Source organism: Theropithecus gelada, chromosome 8 (genome assembly GCF_003255815.1).
Source record: "Theropithecus gelada isolate Dixy chromosome 8, Tgel_1.0, whole genome shotgun sequence".
Classification (NCBI taxonomy): domain Eukaryota; kingdom Metazoa; phylum Chordata; class Mammalia; order Primates; family Cercopithecidae; genus Theropithecus; species Theropithecus gelada.
This window is the reverse complement of record NC_037676.1, coordinates 100,562,042-100,583,680: the sequence shown is the minus strand read 5'-3', so window position 1 is coordinate 100,583,680 and position 21,639 is coordinate 100,562,042. Positions and strand designations below refer to the sequence as shown.

General features: G+C 39.1%; 1 protein-coding gene and 1 non-coding gene across 4 annotated transcripts in view; both read left to right on the top strand.

Annotated features, from left to right (window-relative positions):
• NIPAL2 (NIPA like domain containing 2) overlaps window positions 1-20,159 on the top strand; it is a 101,202-nt gene extending 81,043 nt beyond the window's left edge. The window contains exons 7-12 of one of the 3 annotated variants that reach the window (XM_025395252.1): window positions 7,012-7,147; window positions 9,061-9,149; window positions 16,288-16,351; window positions 17,469-17,563; window positions 18,903-18,928; window positions 19,223-19,313. In XM_025395252.1, the coding sequence (XP_025251037.1) occupies window positions 7,012-7,147; window positions 9,061-9,149; window positions 16,288-16,351; window positions 17,469-17,563; window positions 18,903-18,928; window positions 19,223-19,264 (452 nt within the window). In that variant the 3' untranslated portion in view covers window positions 19,265-19,313. Of the gene's footprint in view, window positions 1-7,011; window positions 7,148-9,060; window positions 9,150-16,287; window positions 16,352-17,468; window positions 17,564-18,902; window positions 18,929-19,222 lie in introns of all 3 variants that reach the window. The other 2 variants (XM_025395251.1, XM_025395253.1) reach the window with 2 other exon arrangements.
• On the top strand, window positions 20,009-20,113 carry LOC112630831. Its single transcript, XR_003120967.1, has one exon. It is a non-coding gene; the product is annotated as a U6 spliceosomal RNA (small nuclear RNA).
• Window positions 20,160-21,639: the final 1,480 nt, after the last annotated feature.

Sequence of the window (21,639 nt, the reverse complement as noted above, 5' to 3'; positions counted from 1 at the left end):
TTTTTCCAGAGGCACCTTGTTAGAGATGAAAATAGTGCTTAGATAAGCCCACTATGTATTTTTTAATGTATCTTCACTCCCTTCTTTTCTGCCTCTTTCTGTCTCTCTGTCCCTGCCCCTTTCTCTCTTTCTCTCTCTCTCTTTCCCCCACCCCTACACACACACACTCTCATTCATATATACCAACACTAGGAGATCTCACTAATCATTTAGGAAATTCCCTTTATAAAAATATATTTGTAAATCTTCCTTCATTTCCTCTTTGCCAGTCAGATGGCCCACGCGTCACGTGCTGTTTGCCATGACTTGGAAGGCCGTACTCCTACCCCTGGGGCAGCATGTAGCCTCCATGTTAATGAGCTGCTGGGTTTTCATGTTCCCATCTCATCAACTAGTTCTCTCCTTTGTGCTAGTAAATTTGTGTTTTTGATAGTTACTTAGAGAAACAAATGTACTCTGTGCTATATTCAGGTATGCTGTAGATCAAGAGAACAGAAAGAGAACTTTATATTTGTTTCTTTCCAAATTACCAAATAGGGAAAACAAAAGCAGACATCTAAGAAACAAAATGTACCTTATATAGGAAAATAATGAAAATGAAGACAACTTTAAATAGGAATGTAAGATAACAGAATTAAGATAATGCGTAGCAGTTATAATAAATGTAAATGGAATACGTTTACCTAGTAAAAAAAAGAAAAAAGAAACATTCTCAAATTGGATGTCAGGGAAACATCCAGATTGATTTTGAAAATGATTCTGAAGCTGGATTCAGCCAATTTGCACTAGTACAGCTGTAAGGGTTATTAAAATAGCAGCCACCTTCCTTCCCCTAAGATCTCCTCCTCTCAACCCCAACCCTGTCATAAGTACTAAGACAGGAGCCCTCCAGGACCCTCTTCCAGCAGTGCCAGGGCCGGCACCCTTTCTGATTGGCCCTTGCAGATGGCAAAGTGTTTTGGCTACATGTATAAATTTTCATCTAAAACAAAATAAATGAGGTTGAAAGTAAAACAAAGCAGGTCATGATATTACTAAATGAAAATTAAGGCAGAAGATACTAAATGAGACGAAAGGGGTAATTTATCCTGACAAAAAGAGCACAATCCACAAAAATATCATATCCAACATGCAACAGAAAATCTGCAGAAAATGCAAAACTACATTAACAGAAATATAAGGGGTTTAGGCGACTTCTCTCAGCTCATGGAAGATAATTAGACAGAAAACCATATAAAGACAGAGGATCTGAATAATTAATCATGAACTGGTACCTGTAATATTGAACTCTAAAGCCTGAAAACAGAGAATAAACTTTCTTTCAAGTGCCTGTGTAACATTTACAAAAGTTGATCATATAATTGGCCATGAAGAAATCCTTGATAAATTCCAGGAAGTTGAAAGAGTACAGACCACATCCTCAGATCACAGTGAAATAAAAACAGAAAAATAATAATAAAAATAGAAACCAGTAAAACCCTACCACCTGGAAATGTTAACACTACCCTTAAACTGCAGCTGTGCAAAGTAGAAACCAAGATTTAATTGCAGCATATTTTTTAATTATTATTAAAACACTTAATATTAAACCTAGAGTTTCTGACTAATGCTGTACTCAGAGAAATTGATTGCTTTAAATGTAAGTCAATTAAGCACTCAACTCAAGAAATTAGAAAAAATACTGAAATAAAACTAAGGAAAGCAGAAATAATTAATTAAAATTAATTAAAAAGACAAAAAATAATGAAATAGAATAGAGAAAAGTAATGGATTTATAACTAAACACAACAATGTGTTCTTAAAAGACAATAAAATAGGCCAGGCGTGGTGGCTCACGCCTATAATCCCAGAGCCCTGGGAGGCCGAGACGGGCGGATCACGAGGTCAGGAGATGGAGACCATCCTATCCTGGCTAACACAGTGAAACCCCGTCTCTACTAAAAAATACAAAAAATTAGCCAGGCGTGGTGGCAGGTGCCTGTAGTCCCAGCTAATGGGGAGGCTGAGGCAGGAGAATGGCGTGAACCCGGGAGACAGAGCTTGCAGTGAGCTGAGATCGCACCACTGCACTCCAGCCTGGGTGACAGAGCTAGACTCCGTCTCAAAAAAAAAAAAAAAAAAAGACAGTAAAATAGATCCTCCATCAGAAAAAAAGAAAAACCACAAATACCCCAAAATAGAAACAATAGATATGCATATATATAATTTGAATAAATTGCTTATTTTTTAATGAAAATAACTACGGAGGAAATAAAGGAGTTGTTAAAAAGCTATATCCTAAAAAAGAACCAGGCCTAGAGAGTTCCAAAGGTAATATCTTCAAATCCTTAAGGAATAGATTATTCTGATGTTGTTGCAACTATTTGAGGACATAAGAAGGAAGTTTTACTTTTAAAAAAACATAATCAGATAAGACTCACCTCCCAAACTGGGAAAAAAATGGGACAAACAAAAAACACTATGAACTGATATCACTGCTAAATATTGATACAAAAATTGAAAAAAAAAATTAGCAAATAAACACAGAGCAAATCATACTCAGTGACAAAGTGGTCTTTGTTTTGTTTTGAGACAGAGCCTTGCTCTGTCACCCAGGCTGGAGTGTAGTGGCACAATCATAGCTCACTGCAGCTTCAAACTCCCAGGCTCAAGCGATCCTCCTACCTCGGCCGCCTGAGTAGCTGAGACTATAGATGCATGGTATCATGCCTGACTAATTTATTTATTTTTTATTATTTTTGTTTTGAAGAGACAGGGTATCCCTATGTTGCCCAGGCTGGTCTCAAACTCGTAGGCTCAAGTGATTCGCCTGCCTCACCTTGCCAAAGTGCTAGGATTGCAGGCATGAGCCACCGCACCTGGCCCAAGTGGTCTTAATAAAACTGATTCTGCTTTGTAACACTTACAACAATTTACACTTACATATTCTACTTATATGTTTATATGCTGTTATGAGCCCCTCTTCCTGGCCAGGTTAGCTACATGAGGACATAGAGCATGTCTATTATTTACAGTATACATTCTTTAAGTAGAATTGAGCACAGTGAGCACACAGTAAACATGTGAATTCAATTAACTATGGGAATGAAAGAGGGATTCTTTAAGAAATTCATTAATATAGTTCATCAAGTTTCATATGCACTCCTAATAAAGAACTTGTTGGTGAAATACCAGAAGTGTTCTCATTACAACAAGAAATGAGAACCAGGATGCTCACTCTGCACTGTGTGCTCATTTTGAATATTGCACAATGAGCATTAGTACCCTTTAAAAAAGTGATTATCAAAGTCATGTTGTATCCATGAGAGGTAGCAAAATACATAATATTGCTTGTGTGATTGATAAAGACTGGAATAAAAAAAAGAAAATAGCAAGTGAGGGTAGTCAGAAGAAAGAAACCTGACTTCTGGTGAGTGGCCCCCTTTGCCAGTGGTGGTGATCATTCTTAAAGCACTCCAGGCCTGGTGCGGTGGCTCAATCTGTAATCCCAGCACTTTGGGAGGCCGTGGCAGGTGGGTCACCTAAGGTCAGGAGTTTGAGACCAGCCTGGCCAACATAGTGAAACCCCAGCTCTACTAAAAATACAAAACTTAGCTGGGTGTGGTGGTGGGCACCTGTAATCCCAGCTACTCAGGAGTCTGAGGCAGGAGAATCATTTGAACCCACGAGGCGGAGGTTGCAGTGAGCTGAGATCGCACCATTGCACTCCAGCCTGGGCCACAAGAGTGAAACTCCATCTCAAAAAAAAAAAAAAAAAAGAAAGTACTCCAAAGCCTCTGGGACCATCAGGAAACTAGGAAGGCCAGGAAGTCCTTCTCTATCCATGGAATGCTTTGGTTATCAGAGACAAATTAATAAATAAAATGTTTATGGCTCTCATAAGGAAACGTTGATGGCAACCTAGGAAAATTTTTGGAAGGAGGTATATTGATGAAAATCTAAGAGGGAATTGAGAGGGCCAAATTTCAAGAACAGGTCAGCACAGGTTAGAAAAAATGGTGTTGTTCTAATGATGAAAGTATATATGGTAATTATTGATAATTAAGAAAATAGAGAAAGATACAAAGAAAAATATGAAAATCTGTGTAACTGAGCAGTGTACAACAGAGTGTGGCTGGTACTCTCTGGAAGGCAGTTTGCTAGTATATTTCACAAGCCCTCACAGTGGCTGTAGTCAGGAATTCCCCTTTAGGTGGTTTTCCTAAGGAAATAGGCAGAGTGATATACAAAGACTTATGTTCGAGAATATTCATCACAGCCACGCTTTTAACACTTAAAAAAAAAATACAATCTAAATATCCAAAAATAGGGAATTGCCAAAATAAATTATATATTCATACAAAAGCATTCTTTATGCTTTTATATGGATATACAATTCATACAAATCCATGCTTTAGAAGAATACTTAATGGCATAGAAAATACCTTAGGTAAAACCTATTTACTTTAGGTAAATAGGTTCCTAAGTGGTATATACTTGGAAAATAAGCTCCTAAGTAGTATATACCTTATGATTCACATGTTGTAACATATTCATACTTATAGATAGGAAAATTACAATATGTCCCAATGTCAAAAATGATTTGGGGTGAGTGCTGAAACTACAAGTGATTTTAATTTTCCTTTCCAGGCTTTTCCACATTTTCCAAAAATTTTTAAATGAATGTGTTTACTTTTGTAGATTTTATTAAATGAATTTAAAGTTAATTCATTATCCCAGTGCTAGAGATAACCACTGACAATATCTTGATGTTGTTTCTTCTAGTCTTTTTTTCTGTGTTTACCTAAGTACTTTCTGTTTTTAAGTATAATGTTAGAAGAACACTGCATTACAATTCTGTATTTCCACCTATCCTCATCAACTACCCCCCAAAAATACTTAGAAGTACTCAACACCAGCCTAGAAATAACTTACAGGTTAAAATAGTGATTAATCAGTTGACAATTGCGCATGCTTTGAAAATATAATGATTGGCTACAGAAATTGATAGTTTGTTTAGCTATCAATAACAGAGAATTCTAGTTTTGTTTTTGTCTTTATTTAAGTATAATATAAAATCAGATAGTGGTTAAATCAGATGACCTTTAAAGTCCTTTGCAATTCTGAGGTTCTGAGGCTAATGGAACCGTACGTTCAACTCCTTCTCCATTAATTGTCCCTTTGGGAAACCTGGCTGTTCAGACCACAAGATCATAATCACATTGTGCTCTGATTTCAGGCAGTGTTTAGGAGGGAATCAAGGTCCCTCAAGAGCTAACCTACAAACTTAAACCATCAAGTGACACACAGATCTCTATAGCTATTTAAAGTGCCTAGGTTAGCTAAGATGTGACTATTGGCATAATCAATAGGAAATACGTAAAAGAATCAGGTCAAAAGACATCTTAAGATGGAGAGAGACCTGATTGTAAGGGCCTCTTTGTTGAGAACTGGGGTTTGTTTTTAGAATTTATTACCTGATCTCCTGTGTCAATTATGGTTGTTTTTTTTTTTTTAAGACGAAGTCTGGCCTTGCTCTGTCGCCCAGGCTGGAGTGCAGTGGCGCGATCTTGGCTCAGTGCAAGCTCCGCCTCCCGGGTTCACGCTATTCTCCTGCCTCACCCTCCAGATTAGCTGTAGTTGGGACTACAGGCGCCTGCCACCATACCCAGCTAATTTTTTGTATTTTTAGTAGAGACGGGATTTCACCGTGTTAGCCAGGAGGGTCTCGATCTCCTGACCTGGTGATCCGCCCGCCTCGGCCTCCCAAAGTGCTGGGATTACAGGCGTGAGCCACCGCGCCCAGCCAATTATGATTTTTAACTGAAAGAAAATGCCTAATTTGGAAGTGTGCCCTAGTACCCTTCAAGTTAAAGTGTATTTTCAGTTTTTGGAAAACGATATTATGGAAGACTCTTCTTGGCTGGCCACCACTCGCTGTTTTAAATGTATATATATTTCATATATATATATATAAAATACCTTTTCAAATAAAAGGAGGAAAATTCAGATATATTATGGCCAAGTAGTTCAACAGCAACAAAGGGAGTATTTCTCCTTTGCATTGCCTTTGACTTATAATTTTTTGATTTCATGTAAAAATTATTTTTGAACTTTCAGTGAATTTTAGCTAAATTATGGAATTATTTGCAGCAGTAACTTCAAGAGACATAAGACAGAAAGCATTCTTTTCTTCCTTATAGAAAGATGATGTTGTCGGAAAATGCTCCATTACTCTCATAGTGATATAACCTTATCAAGTTACTTTTTCTTAATGGCTGTTTGGAACCTATGAAAAGTTTGTTCTCATAAGGGATGAGTTCATCTTTAGCATAGAAAATACATAGTTATTGCTTATGTAAACCTTAAATTGATGGTCCACGCTGAGAAATGAATACTCAACTCTGGTCCTCTTTCCAATTATTGTCATTGTCAAAAATATTTTTAGTGAAACTTCTAGGTGTCTCCTAACAAAAAGCCTTATATATAGACTTAGTACAACTCACTTGATCTTAGCCAAAAGGCTGAGAAGCAATGACTTAGTACAACTCTAAGTAAATTCAAGAAGTGAGTTACATTTCACTTTCTAGTCTTCTCATCTATTTGGTTTTTAAATTTTCAGTATAGCTTAATAGTTATTTTTCTCATTAATGTCACATGGACAATCTGACTTTTCTTATCTCCTCCCTCCATTGTTTTTGCCTTTCCCATCTACTCGTAATTATAACCTCCACAGCATTCTTTCAACAGTTAGGGCTGGAAAAGAAGCATCTTGCTCCAAAGATTAAAAAAAAAAAAAGCACACAGTCACACAGCAGAACTTTAGCTGATTTAAGCAAATTTGAAATCCAGCACGGCTCGAGCAATGAGGCCACTGCTTACTACTGTCACATTCCTTCCTACACCTCCCACAACCATGTTCATTCTTAAACCATAATTGGTGTATTTGCTACTCTACCACATAAGCTTAAGATATTTATTTGTTAATTCAATCTCAAATATGTTCTTTGTGTTTTTTGTTTTCTTTTTCAGCCTCATTGACTGTTATTTCAGTAAAGGCCGTCTCAGGCATGATCACTTTTTCTATGACGGATAAAATGCAACTAACTTATCCCATTTTCTATATCATGTTTATCATCATGATAGCATCTTGTGTTTTCCAAGTCAAGTAAGTTAGCTTCTGCATACTCACTAATCTTTCAACATTCCTGTGCTTCTCTGGGCGTTAATCTTTATTGACTTCAGATGATAATTAAAATGAGATACAACTGATTTCTAAGGGTGAAGGGCCTGTAGCTTGTCCTCAGTCAATGTGCCTTGCTTCCTCCTTTGCATCCAATAATGAGTTTTTACGAAGCGTTGCCTTCATGTCTTGTGAGCTCTAAAGCGCAGCCTTAATCCAGCTAAGTGCACTTTGATGCTTTCCTGATGCTCTTCTGCTTGTAATTAATATCCGTGGTACACAGGTTGTCATTAGCAATAAATCAAAGGGGCAAGTCCACATCCAGGCTTTCATTCTAAATATAGGACACACATGAACCCTTCACCTTCATTTCTTAGCTCATGCTCACTAATTGCCCAGAGATGGACGAAACCAGACATTTGGCCGGGAGGGAAATCCTTTCCCCAAAATTTTGCATCTTTGGCCAGAATTTCCTTTGTATCCATGGGATTGCGGAATGATTGTTTTATGTTTCTCTTGGGGCCTAATAGTGGTGACATGGAACATTTTTAATTTCTGCTCTTCCCTGCCCCGACCTCCATCAGCTCTGATCCCTTCCCCTCCATCTCTCACACTGGGATTGTGCCTTTGCCTGCTGGGCTTTCTTGAGTTGACCTGAAAGTTTTCTGTCTACCCCAAAATGCTATGCAAAAGCACCATCCCAGATAAGAAATCAGAGCTCAAAATCAGTACAAGAGTGGTTCCTTCTGTAGGTGCGAGAAGTACCATCTAATTGTTACGGACTGAAGATAGGCCCTGTTACAAGGTCTGTGGAGAATTACTGGAGAAACCCAATGTTTTGTCACTGGTTTGTCATCTCCTTATAAGTCTGTGTTTCTAATACTTGTATTTTGCTATTTTTTTCTCTTTCTTCTTCTGAATTAATTGGTACTGCCACAATATCTTTTGGGATTAGTGACATTATCTTCATACCATACTTTGTAAATTTGACAGGCAGACACAATTGGGGGTAAACTGCATTCTGTCACCCTTGTCTCAATCTCTGCACCCATCACACTGTACAACTGTGGTTCTCAGCCCTGGTTGCCCATTAAAATGACCTGGGTTTAGTACATATATATGTACATGCATGTATATGACCTGACTTTTGTACATATACGTACCTGCAGGCATATAAGAACATACATGCATTTATGTATACCTACATATGTGTGTGTATACACACACACACACACAGAGATACACACAGGCTCTACCCACAAAGTACTTTTTTCAATTGCTCTAGAGTAGGACCTAAGCATTCGTGCTTTTTAAAAGCACCCCGGTGATAGTACAATTCACTGCTTCAAAAAACAATCTAGTCCCGAGCAGGGCAGCACAGCACAGTTGTGGGAACTGCTTTTGTGTTGGTGGCCAGAATGAGAAGTTGAGCTCCCACATATGCTCTGCAGCTGGAGCACTGAGCATTGTTTTTGAAACATTAAACATTCCTTTACTTCTCCATCTTCTTTCTTGGCACGTGGCATGTCAATGGATAGCTCCACTATTCCCCAGATATGATATTTAACAGATTCTAGGGTCTATCCTAATGAATCAGGCCCAGTGTGATACTGGTCCAGCAGCTTGAATCGCTTCCAACTCAAACTTCTGTGGCCTCGGAATATGATTAATTGCTTTTCATTGTTACTGTTGTTGGTTTAAACAGACCATAAAACCTGACATCTGATCTCATACATCAGATGCATATAAGCTATGACTGCTGATTGGAAATGCCCTTTCACTGCACCTCCTTTCCCTTTGTAGTTGTAGCTAAAGAACACGCGTTTCTTGAAGTTATTGTTAACTTATTGCTGAATGTCTCTTAAAGCCAAAGCTCCAGTAAGTGCCTTCTGCTCTAGGTTCCTGAATCAAGCCACGAAACTCTACAATACGACAAGAGTGGTGCCAGTTAATCATATTTTCTTTACAATCAGTGCCATCATTGCAGGTGAGTTTTGGTTTTCTATACATAGGTGATTCCAAGCATAAATTAAGTATCTCCCAGAGTAAATGAGAGGATCCAGAAATCTTTAAGTTGTAAGGATCTCTGTTGCCTCCACCTGGTGTCTGAATTTCCCCTGTGACAATCCTCCAGGAGAGGTTCCTCTACTTTTTGTGAATGCTGTCTGCCTCCTGGCTCAGCTGTCCTGCTTTGGATCACTCTCATTCTCTGGAGATTTCTAAGTAGAAAATGTGTTCTTATATTGGAGCTGAAATGAGTTTCCTTGCAAAATCAAGACACTCATCTTTGTTCTTCTTGTTGGAGTCTTTCCCTTGCCAGCCCTTGTATTAGTCCATTTTGTGTTGCTATAAAGGAATACCTGAGACTGGGCAATTTATTTTAAAAAGAGGTTTATTTGCCTCATGGTTCTGCAGGCTGTACAGAAGTATGGTGCCAGCATCTGCTTCTTGTCAGGACCTCAGGAAGCTTTTACTGTGGTAGAAGGCAAAGGGTGAATAGGCGTGTCACATAGCAAGAGATGGGGCAAGGGAGAGGGGTAGGTCCCAGTCTCTTTAACAACCAGATCTCATATGAACTCAGGACTGACAGAGGACACCAAGCCATTCATGAAGGATCCACCCCCAGGACCCAAACACCTTCCTCTAGGCCCCACCTCCAACATTTGGGGATCACATTTCAACATGTGATTTGGAGAGGACAGATATCCAAGCTATATCAGCCCTTCTGATCATCAAAGCAACTGAAAGATCCTCTTGAGTCTTATCTCTGGGCCATACATGCCCAATTCTACTAACTCTTCCCTATATGCCCCTCGCCAGCTTGGTCAGAGAGCACAATCCAAAACTGAATTCAATGTTCCAGGGAAAGCCAGAGAGACAAGAATAGAAACTAGTGTCTTTGCTATTCTGGCCTCTATTTTTCTACTATTGCAGTTCTTTTATTAGTATGGAACATTTTTTAAAAATATGACAGGCATGATAACATTAAAACTAAAAGTATAAATTTGAAACTCAGTCCAAACCAAAAACAGTTGATTCAAGTATACCATTTCTAAATTTGGTACTGGTATGCCCTCATTCATTGACTTATTTGATGTATTTACCACCTTCTTGATCTTGAGAGTTCATTTCTCAATGTAAAGTTTATGTATTTGAGGGAGTAATTGAAGATTGTCTCTTTCCTAAATGACACATTTTTTTTTATTTTATGGAAAACAATGTGACTGTCAGTGGGTAGTTCTTTAAAGTAATTAATGCATTTTCTGTTTCCCAAACTTGACACTTAATATTTAAAGAAAAAGATTCTATGCCATGACATCTAATTTTTTAGTATTTTAAGCTAGTTAACAAAGTAAGAAAAGATTGCATATTGATGTGTCTTAGAATTATTGGAAAAAGAAAATAGGCCAAAAAGAGTCACAGAAATGACATAAGCCTGATAGTTAATGTGCATAAAGAATATAGTTGCTCTGATCAGAAGGTTTTCTGCAGCCTGGGAACATAGCAAAATGTTATCTCTAAAAAATTAGGGGGAAAATCAGCCAGGTATGGTGGCACATACCTGTATTCCCAGCTACTCAGGAGGCTAAGGCAGGAGGATTGCTTGAACCCAGAAGTTTGAGGTTACAGTGAGCTATAGTCACACCACTGCTCTGAAGCCTGGGTGACAGAGCAGGACCCCATCTCTAAAAAAATAAAAGTTAAAAATAAATAAAGATTTTCTAGGAGGACCAACAGGGCTGGGTCTTAATACTCAGCATACAGAGTAATTAATGAGTCAGGGGGATGCTGAGACCTTTTGGGAGTCATAAGAGTCCCTCTGATGTTACTGGTGAGTGGAATGGTGGTGGAGCTTGCTGACTACTTCTTCTCTCTGCCTCCATGAGAAAGCATAGCTTACAATTAAGATGAGACCATATTTTGCCTACTAATTAGTCAAGTTTTGTTTGTTCTTTTTATTGCATTATCCAGTGCTGATAAGGCTACAGTATCACAGGCACTCTTATGGGCTGGGTAACATGGTGCCACCCTCCTAGAACTGAGTTTTGTAGTTTTTATCAGAAGCCTTAAAAATATTTCTATTCTTTGATTCTACAAGTCAACAACAAAAACCCAAATAACCTGATTTTAAAATGAGAAAAGAACTTGAATAGATGTTTTTGAAAAGAAGATACACAAATGGCCAAAAGACGTGAAAAGATGTTCAACACCTAATCATAAGGGAAATGCAAATCAAAACCACAATGAGATATAATCTCACACCCAATAGGATGGCTGCTATTAACAAGAGAAAACAACAAATGGTGGTGAGGATGTGGATGAACTGGAACTTTTGTACACCGCTGGTTGGGATGTAAAATGGTGCAGCCATTATGGAAAACAGTGTGGCAGTTCCTCAAAAAATTAAAAATGGAATTACCATATGATCTAGCAATTTCACTTCTAGGCAAGAGAATTGAAAGCAAGGTCTTGAAAAGACATTTGTATATGTATGTTCATAGCAGCATTATTCACAATAGCCAGAAGGTAGAAGCAACCCAGATGTCCATCAACAGATGAATAAACAAAACGTGGTATATATATACAATGGAATATATTCAGCTTTTAAAAGGAAGGAAATTATAACACATGCTACAACATAAATGAACCTTGAGAGCATTATGGTAAGTGAAATAAGCCAGTCACAAAAAGAAAAATATTGTATGATTCCACTTATACGTGATATCTAGAGTAGTGAGATTTACAGAAACAAAAGTAGAACGATGGCTGCGGGGAGGAGGAAATGAGTAGAATTTCAGTTTTGCAAGATGGAAAAGTTCTGGAAATTGGTTGCAAAACAGTGTGAACTACTTATCACTACTGAACTATACACTGAAAAAAAATAGAGATAGTAAATTTTATGTTATGTATATTTTACTACAATGTTTTTATTTTTTTATTTTTTATTTTTATTTTTGTTTTTATTTTGAGATGGAGTCTCGCTTTGTTGCCCAGGCTGGAGTGCAGTGGCCGGATCTCAGCTCACTGCAAGCTCCACCTCCTGGGTTTATGCCATTCTCCTGCCTCAGCCTCCCTAGTAGCTGGGACTACAGGCGCCCGCCACCTCACCCAGCTAGTTTTTTGTATTTTTAGTAGAGACGGGGTTTCACCGTGTTAGCCAGGATGGTCTCGATCCCCTGACCTCATGATCAGCCCGTCTCGGCCTCCCAAAGTGCTGGGATTACAGGCTTGAGTCACCGCGCCCAGCCTATAATGTTTTTAAATTGGGAAAAAAATAGCCAGGTGTGGCGGTGCACACATGTAGTCCCAGCTATGCAGGAGGCTGAGGCGGGAGGATCACTTGACCTGGAAGTCCAAGGTTACAGTGACCTATAATCACGCCACTACTTTCCAGCCTGGGTGATGGAGCAGGACCCCATCTCTAAAACAATAAAAGTTAAAAATAAATAAAGATTTTCTAGGAGGACCAAGAAAATCTTTGGAAACAGAAATTCCACTTCTAAAAACACCCACGAAAATTCATAAAATACTTGGGAAAATGAGGCATACCTCATTTTATTGTGCTCTGCAGATACTGCAATTTTTTACAACTTGAAGGTTTGTGGCAATCCTGCATCGAACAAGTCTGCTGGAATCATTTTTCCAACAGCATGTGCTCACTTCATATCTCTGTGTCATGTTTTGGTAATTATTACATTATTTCAAATTGTTATTATTATATCTGTTATGGTGATCTGTGATCAGTGATCTTTAATGTACTACCATAATTGTTTGGAGACACCACAAACTGCGCCTGTGTAAGACTGCCAACTTAACAATAAATGTATGTGTTCTGATGCGCCGCTGACCAGCTATTCCCACATCTCTCTCCTTCCCCTTGGGCCTCCTATTTCCCTGGGACACAGCAATATTGAAATCTGGCCATTTAATAACCCTACAATGGCCTGTAACTGTTCAGGTGAAAGGAAACATCACACAATCCTTCCGTTAAGTCAAAAGCTAGAAACCGTTAAGCTTAGTGAGGAAGGCATGTCAAAAGCCAAGATAGGCTGAAAGGTAGACCTTCTGCACCAAACAGCCAAGTTGTGAAGGCAAAAGAAAAAAGTTTCTGGGCTGGGTGCGGTGGCTCATGTCTGTAATCCCAGCACTTTGGAAGGCCGAGGCGGGCAGATCACTTGAGGTCGGGAGTTCGAGACCAGCCTGACCAACATGGAGAAACCCTGTCTCTACTAAAAATACAAGATTAGCCGGGCATGGTGGTGCATGCCTGTAATCCCAGCTACTCGGGAGGCTGAGGCAGGAGAATTGCTTGAACCTGGCAGGTGGAGGTTGTGGTGAGCCAGGATGACACTATTGCACTCCAGCCTGGGTGAGAGAGAGAGAGAGAGAGAGAGAGAGGGAGGGAGAGAGAGAGTTATTAACCATTCGGAAAAGCCTAGGGCCCTTAAGAATTATGCTAAATCTACTCTGCCTGTACTCTCTAAATGAAGCAACTAATCCTGGATAACAATACATCTGTTTATGGCATGGGTTACTGAATATTTTAAACCCACTGTTGAGACCTAATGACCAGGAAAAAGATTCCTTTCAAAATATTACTGCTTATTGGCAATGAACCTGATCACCCAAGAGCTCTTATGGAGATGTACAAGGAGATGAATGTTGTTTTCATGCCTGCTAACACAACATTCATTCTGCAGCCCATGGATCAATGAGTAATTTTGACTTTCAAGTCTTATTATTTAAGAAATACATTTTGTAAAGCTATAGCTGTCATAGATAGTGATTCTGCCAATGGATCTTAGCAAAGTAAATTGAAAACTTTCTGATTTTCTTGATGTCATTAAGAACCTTTGTGATTCATGGGCGGAGGCTAAAATATGCACATTGACAGGAGTTTGGAAGAAGTCTGTTCTAACTCTCCTGGATGGTTTTGAAAGGTTCAAGACTTCAGAGAAGGCAGTAACTGCAGATGTGATGGAAATAGGAAAAGAACTAGAAGTGGAGCCTGAAGATGTGACTGGATTGCTACAACTTCATGATCAAACTTTAATGGATGAGGAGTTGCTTTTTATAAAAGAGCAAAGAAAGTGGTTTCTTGAAGTGGAAACTACTCTTGGTGAAGATGCTAGGAACATTGTTGAAATGAAAACAAAAGATTTAGAATATTTCAGTAACCTAGTTGATGAAGCAGCAGCTGTGTTCGAGAAGATTAAGTAGAGATTTTGAAAGAATTTCTACTGTAAGTCAAATGCAATCAAACAGCATTGCATGCTACAAAGAAATCTTTCACAAGAGTTAATTGATGTGGCAAACTTCATCATTGTCTTATCTTAAGAAGTTGCCACAGCCACCCCAGCCTTCAGCAACTACAGCCCCAATCAATCAGCAACCATCAACACTGAGGCAAGTCCCTCCAACGAGCAAAAAGATTAGGACTCACTGCAGGCTCAGATGATCATTAGCATTTTTAGCAATAAAGTATTTTAATTAAGGTATGTACTTTTTTTAGACATAATGCTATTGCACATTTGATAAACTATAGTATAGTATAAACATAACTTTTATGTACACTGAGAAACCAAAAATTTAGTGTGACTTGCTTTATTGAGAGATTAGCTTTATTGTGATGTGGTCTGGAACCAAAACCACGTATCTCCAAGATACGCCTGTACAAAGAAGTACATTGCTGCTTTACTAAAGAAAAAAAAAATGAAAAAAAAAAGAGAAAAAAGATGTAGAACCAACTTGAAATGCCCTTAGAGAAATGAATATTATGGTATATCAGTTTAAAATAACATGAAAACTGGCCGGGCACGATGGCTCACACCTGTAATCCCAGCACTTTGGGAGGCCAAGGCGGGCGGATCACAAGGTCAGGAGATCGAGACCATCCTGGCTAACACTGTGAAACCCCGTCTCTACTAAAAAATACAAAAAACTAGCCGGGCATGGTGGCGGGCACCTGTAGTCCCAGTTAGTCGGGAGACTGAGGCAGGAGAATGGCGTGAACCTGGGAGGCGGAGCTTGCAGTGAGCCGAGATCGCGCCACTGCACTCCAGCCTGGGAGACAGAGCGAGACTCTGTCTCAAAAATAAATAAATAAATAAATAAAATAACATGAAAACATTAAAATGATTATAAGGAAGTGTGTAATAACCTGGAGTGTGCTTCAGAAACTTTCATTCATTCAACAAATATTCATTAGAACTGGACATGGCTTCTTCCTGTAAGAAGTTCATTTCCTAGGTAAGAAGATACGGTGAAGATTGAGAAAGCTCCTTGAGGATAGGTCTCTGTCCTGTCGTTTCTCCAAGACCTAGAGCAGTGGCTGACACACAGCAGACGCTCGATAAACATTTGTTGGCTGGCTAGCAAGGATAACACCACACACAAAAAAATTTAATTCCAGGCGACATATAACTTAAAGATATCTTATTTAACAAAAAGTCTATGAAGGCTTTGGAACTTTACAGAAGAAATCATTGAGACCAACAGGGATAGAAGCAACGTTCATCAAAGTAGATGATGCATCCTTGTTTACCTATGGAAGACCAGAGGAAGATGAGACGGGGGTTGGCAGTGGGAAGTGGAGCTAAGGTAGCACTTCAGCTGCTAGAGTATGCTTTGGTGCTTGAGTTGCCGTGGGGCCAGACCAACAGATCACTGGCATCGCCACGAGTGACAGCATGCGTGGCAGCAGCTGGCCTGAGGTGGACCTGCCATGTCAGAGGCCCCAAAGTCCACCAAGACTCTCAGGCCAGGCTGGCTGACTCCTGACCTAAAACTGCAGGTGGGGAATAGTCACTAGAGTTGTTTTCTTGTATGTTCCAGTGGGGCAATCCTGGACTGGATGAGAAATTTCTGCTTGCAAATATATGTCAATTATGTTGATTTTATAATAATGATAATTATATCAGGTCTACAAATCTATGTTCTTTTTGGAATAATTCAGAATGTGTGGCCTGCAAATTTTCTTAAACTAAACTGCTGAATGTGCATTTTAAGGGTGACTAAATTTACTTTGAAAAAATAACATATTAACATAAGTTTACAAACAATATTTAGCTATTATAAATAATCTTACTTCAAAATCAATTTTATCTTCTTTTCCTGTGTCACAGGTATCATATTTTATCAGGAATTCCTTGGTGCTGCTTTTCTCACTGTATTTATATATCTTTTTGGGTGAGTAAATGTCTCAGAGGTAAAGTATGTGAAATTCTATTACTTTTACATAGGATTTTTGGCATTGTACCAGAGGTATAGAAAACTGGAAAATAATATAAGAAACGTCAGTTTCCTGAGCTCCTAAAAGAAACATGTTTTTTAACTTAAGGCCCTACATGGGGCTCAGTGTCTTTGGCTTTGTGACTTAGGTATTCCTCTGAAGCTCTGAAACATCGGGGATTTTCAATTCCAGGCCAAAGACAAGATACATCCACTGGCCCTTGTAGTTATTCCATGATCTTTCTCTACTGTATCAGACCTACTTCACTCTTGGGAACCCCTAGATTAGATCTAAATTAGAGAATCGTGATCCTCTAGGGTCGCCCAAAATAAAAGACGAAGATGGACAGATCCCTTGCTTTAGTCATGATAACATCATGTTGGTAATGTCCCTTCCTTGTGTCAGAGTGTGCAGCTTGAACTCTCCCTAGAGATTTGGTGGGCAGCATTGCTAGCATTGCTTGCAAACAGAAAGCAGAACTTTGACAATATATCACCAGTGTATAGGAGCTTCCATGAGTCCATGAGGCACTTCATTAAATGTTTAGCTGCTTCTGATCTGATAGTCAGCATGACCATTGTTACGCAAACTTAAACCTAGGCTATTTTCCGTGTAGGAAGCCATCTATCTTGAAAATTCAATTTCATAAGATATTTGGGCAAGGCCAAACTTCTGAGGTCTGGAAATTATGACTACTCTTATGGCCAAGGACAACTAGGTTTCTTAGAAAATTAAAGAAGAAATTATTTTTTCTCTTGTGTCACATGCCACAAACGGATCTGGGCGTGCATGGGTAGAAAATGAGACAGGGTGTCTACCCAAAGGGTTTTGAGCCTGAATTAGCCCCCAGATGGTAAAAACCCGGGGCAGAGATCTACTGGAATCTGCCCAAGTCTTGGTTCTGGGTAGAACTATTGGCTGTGCTAATTAAGACAAGTACTAGGAAACTTACCAGAAACTGGATGAACAAAACCAGTGGGATTTATGTCATCATGTAGAATATGGAGCTCAGTTATTTAATATCATGAGTCTGTTTCAGTGTTCTTGTATTCTTTATTAATATTATTCTTACAGGTGTTTTCTGTCATTCCTTGGTGTATTTTTGGTCACAAGAAATCGAGAAAAGGAACATCTGCAACAGTCTTATATTGATTTTGGAAATATTCCTGGTAAAATCATATATTCTTTATAGTGGAAAATTTGATCCTTATAAATGAATAATTATTGGTATTATTTTGGGTGGTAAGTTAATATAAAACATAATTCTTACCCTTAAAAAATGTGGATTTAATAATGAAACCAAAGGTGATATTTTCAGTGAAAATGTTACTAATAATTTATTGAATGTTAGTTTTGCACAGAACTGGGGATATAAAAGAACTGACCATGTTTCCTTGATTTGGGTGATTTGGAGGATTTCCTTTTTGGGTTTCCTTAAATTGGAAAAGGGTAGAGAAAAGAGTAGCAATGACTACCAGCAACAGACCCCTGCCACTTTGAGAGCCTTGAAGGAACATCCAAGGACAAAGGGTAGGCAGCTAAGGAACATGTCTTGGGGAAAGCCTGGGGTGGCTTGCGCACTGTGGCTCAGGACAGTCACCAAAACACAAGTAGCTTCTTCCCCCTTCCTCACCCCACCTACCCAGAGAGCAAACACTCTTTCCCGTTCTCACTCTCACTGAGAAATAACTCACCTAGTCATGTAGACAACAAAAGCCAAGTCCAGGACAGAGGAAATAGTCTGATGTGTAACTTCTTCCCCCGTCCACCCGCCCTCAGCACTCTCCAGCCTTATTAGGGGTTTGGGGGGACCTATAGGTTTCCAGGCAGGAGTGAAGATATTCTCACAGCTTTCTCCGCCATTCTGTTAGCATCATGCCTGTGAAGCAAAAACTAGGGAAGCCTCATCCCTAAGACTGAGAAATATGGCCCCATGCAATGAATTCTGTGTTCTCTTTGCCATTCGAGCCATCTTATCTGCTGGAAGCAGTCAATGAAAGAATTGGCATCAGTGGCAAAGGTGCATGTGAGAGAAGCCTTATATGGTTAGAGGTTCTTTGGTGGGAAATAAAGTTTGATTTTATTTTATTTTATTTTTATTTTTTATTTATTTTTTTTTGAGACAGAGTCTTGCTCTGTCGCCCAGTTCTGGAGTGCAGTGGCACAATCTCAGCTTACTGCAACCTCCCCTCGCAGGGTTCAAGTGATTCTTGTGTCTCAGTCTCCCAAGTAGCTGGGATTACAGGTATGCACCACCATGCCTGGCTAATTTTTCTATTTCACCGTGTTGGCCAGGCTGGTCTCAAACTCCTGACCTCAAGTGATTCGCCTGCCTCAGCCTCCCAATGTGCTGGGATTATAGGTGTGAGCCACTGCGCCCAGCCTGATAATTTTTAACTCTATTTTTTATTTCACAAAGCCCAGTGCATAGACTCCATAGTAGCTTTAGAAGCCACTATCAAAGGCTATTTTTCTATGTTGTTATATGCATTCGACATGGAAAAGAAGGCACAACCCTGGGGAGAAAGGCTTGGAGATGAGTGAATGCTTCATGTGAATCTCCAGACTAAACCCACCTGATTTCCATGCACAGCCTGTCGATCCTGTGGGGTGGGGACAGTGGCTCTGACACAGACAACATGCTATCACACAGCTAGAGACATGGCATTCCAAGGGCCTTTCCTTCCTTGACATTCATCTCTTCTGTTTAGACGGTGCCCACATAGTATAAAAGAGAGGTGATAAAATGTGGCCTAGATTGAGGAGAAATTATTAAGACTCATTTTTCTGTAAGACCACAAAAGATTCTCTATGATTATTATCTCCACAGGGAAACAAATGTTGGACAAAATACAACCAGATTCAAATAGCTTATCCTATGGAACTTTGCCTGATGGAAGTGACTCAACAAACAGCCAAAGTGGAGAGAAGAAAGAGGTCTAAAATGCTGAGAGGGATGACTGTTGGCCTGTTATTCGATACCACCTTTTTAAAAAATTGCACATGTTCAATTTGTGTCAGCAGCTCTTTTATAAGCTGACATGTGCTAGTGTTCATTTCAGTCCTTTCCCCCACCTCAGCGCCTATGGACAATCAGGGGCTTCCTAAGCTCTGACAGTCTAATATTTCCATGGAATGTGATTTGAAGTGTTCCCCATACCCTGGACCTCTCCCTAGTGATTATCTAGCCAGCTACACCTTAATCAGAGCCCAGCTGCTCTAGCAGGAATGTTGCACAGAAATGTACATTTGCGGTTTGGCCATAAGTCGCATAGGTGGCTTCTCCCACGGGTAGTGTCAGTTGCTTCACTTTAAAAAGACACTTCAGCCCCGTAACCTGACTCCCAAAAGAAAAGTTTGAGAGTGCTCATTTTTTTCTAAGCCACCTTTTATAAGCCTCCCTATAAAAATCTTACCTTTCAAGTCCTAAATTAGAATTGCAAGTCATCTTTTCTGAAAACTAATGCTATCAAAGTCCTCCTTGGAAAATTAAGGGTCTCTTTAGAAATAGAATTTATAAATGGCATTCAGTGACGGTGTGTACCAAAATTAAAAGACCTTGACTGGTGGGCTTTTTAAATGTAAGAAAGAGGAAGTTTAAGAAGTAGGACTCTGCTTGTTTCGGTAGCCCATGTACTAAAATAGGAACAATGCAGAGAAGATTAGCACAGCCCCCGCGCAAGGCTGACACATAAATTCATGAAGCATTAGAGACAAAAAGTAGGACCAATGTTTCTTTATTTTGTAATAAAAATATAGAATGGTGATGTTTTCTTCAGCTGTATGATTCTATTATACTTGAAACTGAAGAAAAATTTAATATCCTATGCCTTTGTTTTTATAGATCTTATAATTTATCAAGTGGGTTTATATGTCTTATTCTCCATATAAGTGTAAAAAATCACATTTAAATTCTTAGTGATACTTTCACTACACATCATTTATTCCCAAAGTCATTATCTCAAGCTTTGTAAATTCTTCGAGATAAAAGGAGAGTTGTGATTAGAGAACTGTATTTCAGCCATTTAATTCTGTAGACATAGAAGACAACCCAGTGGTCAAACCTGAGCTTCAAGAGGAAGCCCAACTCCTCCTGTGCCCTAAAAGGCTTTTCCACTTCAATTCATCACATATCTACTAAGACACATTTGCATGTAGAATCCATAATAATATCTGTTATTTATGATCTACCTAATATTTAAAGGAGAAGGAAAGAGGTAGCTTCATTGTAGCCAACATCAAACAATAAGTCCCACCCTTCACGACATTTCAAAGCCTTCAGATCAGGAGATAGAGACACAAAAAACCCTTCAAAAAATCAATGAATCCAGCAGCTGGTTTTTTGAAAAGATCAACAAAATTGATAGACCACTAGCAAGACTAATAACGAGGAAAAGAGAGAAGAATCAAATAGATGTAATAAAAAATGATAAGGGTGATATCACCACCGACCCCACAGAAATACAAACTACCATCAGAGAATACTATAAACCCCTCCATGCAAATAAACTAGAAAATCTAGAAGAAATGGATAAATTCCTGGACACATACACCCTCCCAAGACTAAACCAGGAAGAAGTTGAATCTCTGAATAGACCAATAACAGGTTCTGAAATTGAGGCAATAATTAATAGCCTACCAACCAAAAAAAGTCCAGGACCAGACGGATTCACAGCCGAATTCTACAGAGGTACAAGGAGGAGCTGGTACCATTCCTTCTGAAACTATTCCAATCAATAGAAAAAGAGGGAATCCTCCCTAACTCATTTTATGAGGCCAGTATCATCCTTATACCAAAGCCTGGCAGAGACACAACAAAAAAAAGAGAATTTTAGACCAATATCCCTGATGAACATCTATGCAAAAATCATCAATAAAATACTGGCAAACCGAATCCAGCAGCACATCAAAAAGCTTATCCACCACGATCAAGTGGGCTTCATCCCTGGGATGCAAGGCTGGTTCAACATACGCAAATCAATAAATGTAATCCAGCATATAAACAGAACCAAAGACAAAAACCACATGATTATCTCAATAGATGCAGAAAATGCCTTTGACAAAATTCAACAGCCCTTCATGCTAAAAACTCTCAATAAATTAGGTATTGATGGGACATATCTCAAAATAATAAGAGCTCTTTATGACAAACCCACAGCCAATATCATACTGAACGGGCGAAAACTGGAAGCATTCCCTTTGAAAACTGGCACAAGACAGGATGCCCTCTCTCACCACTCCTATT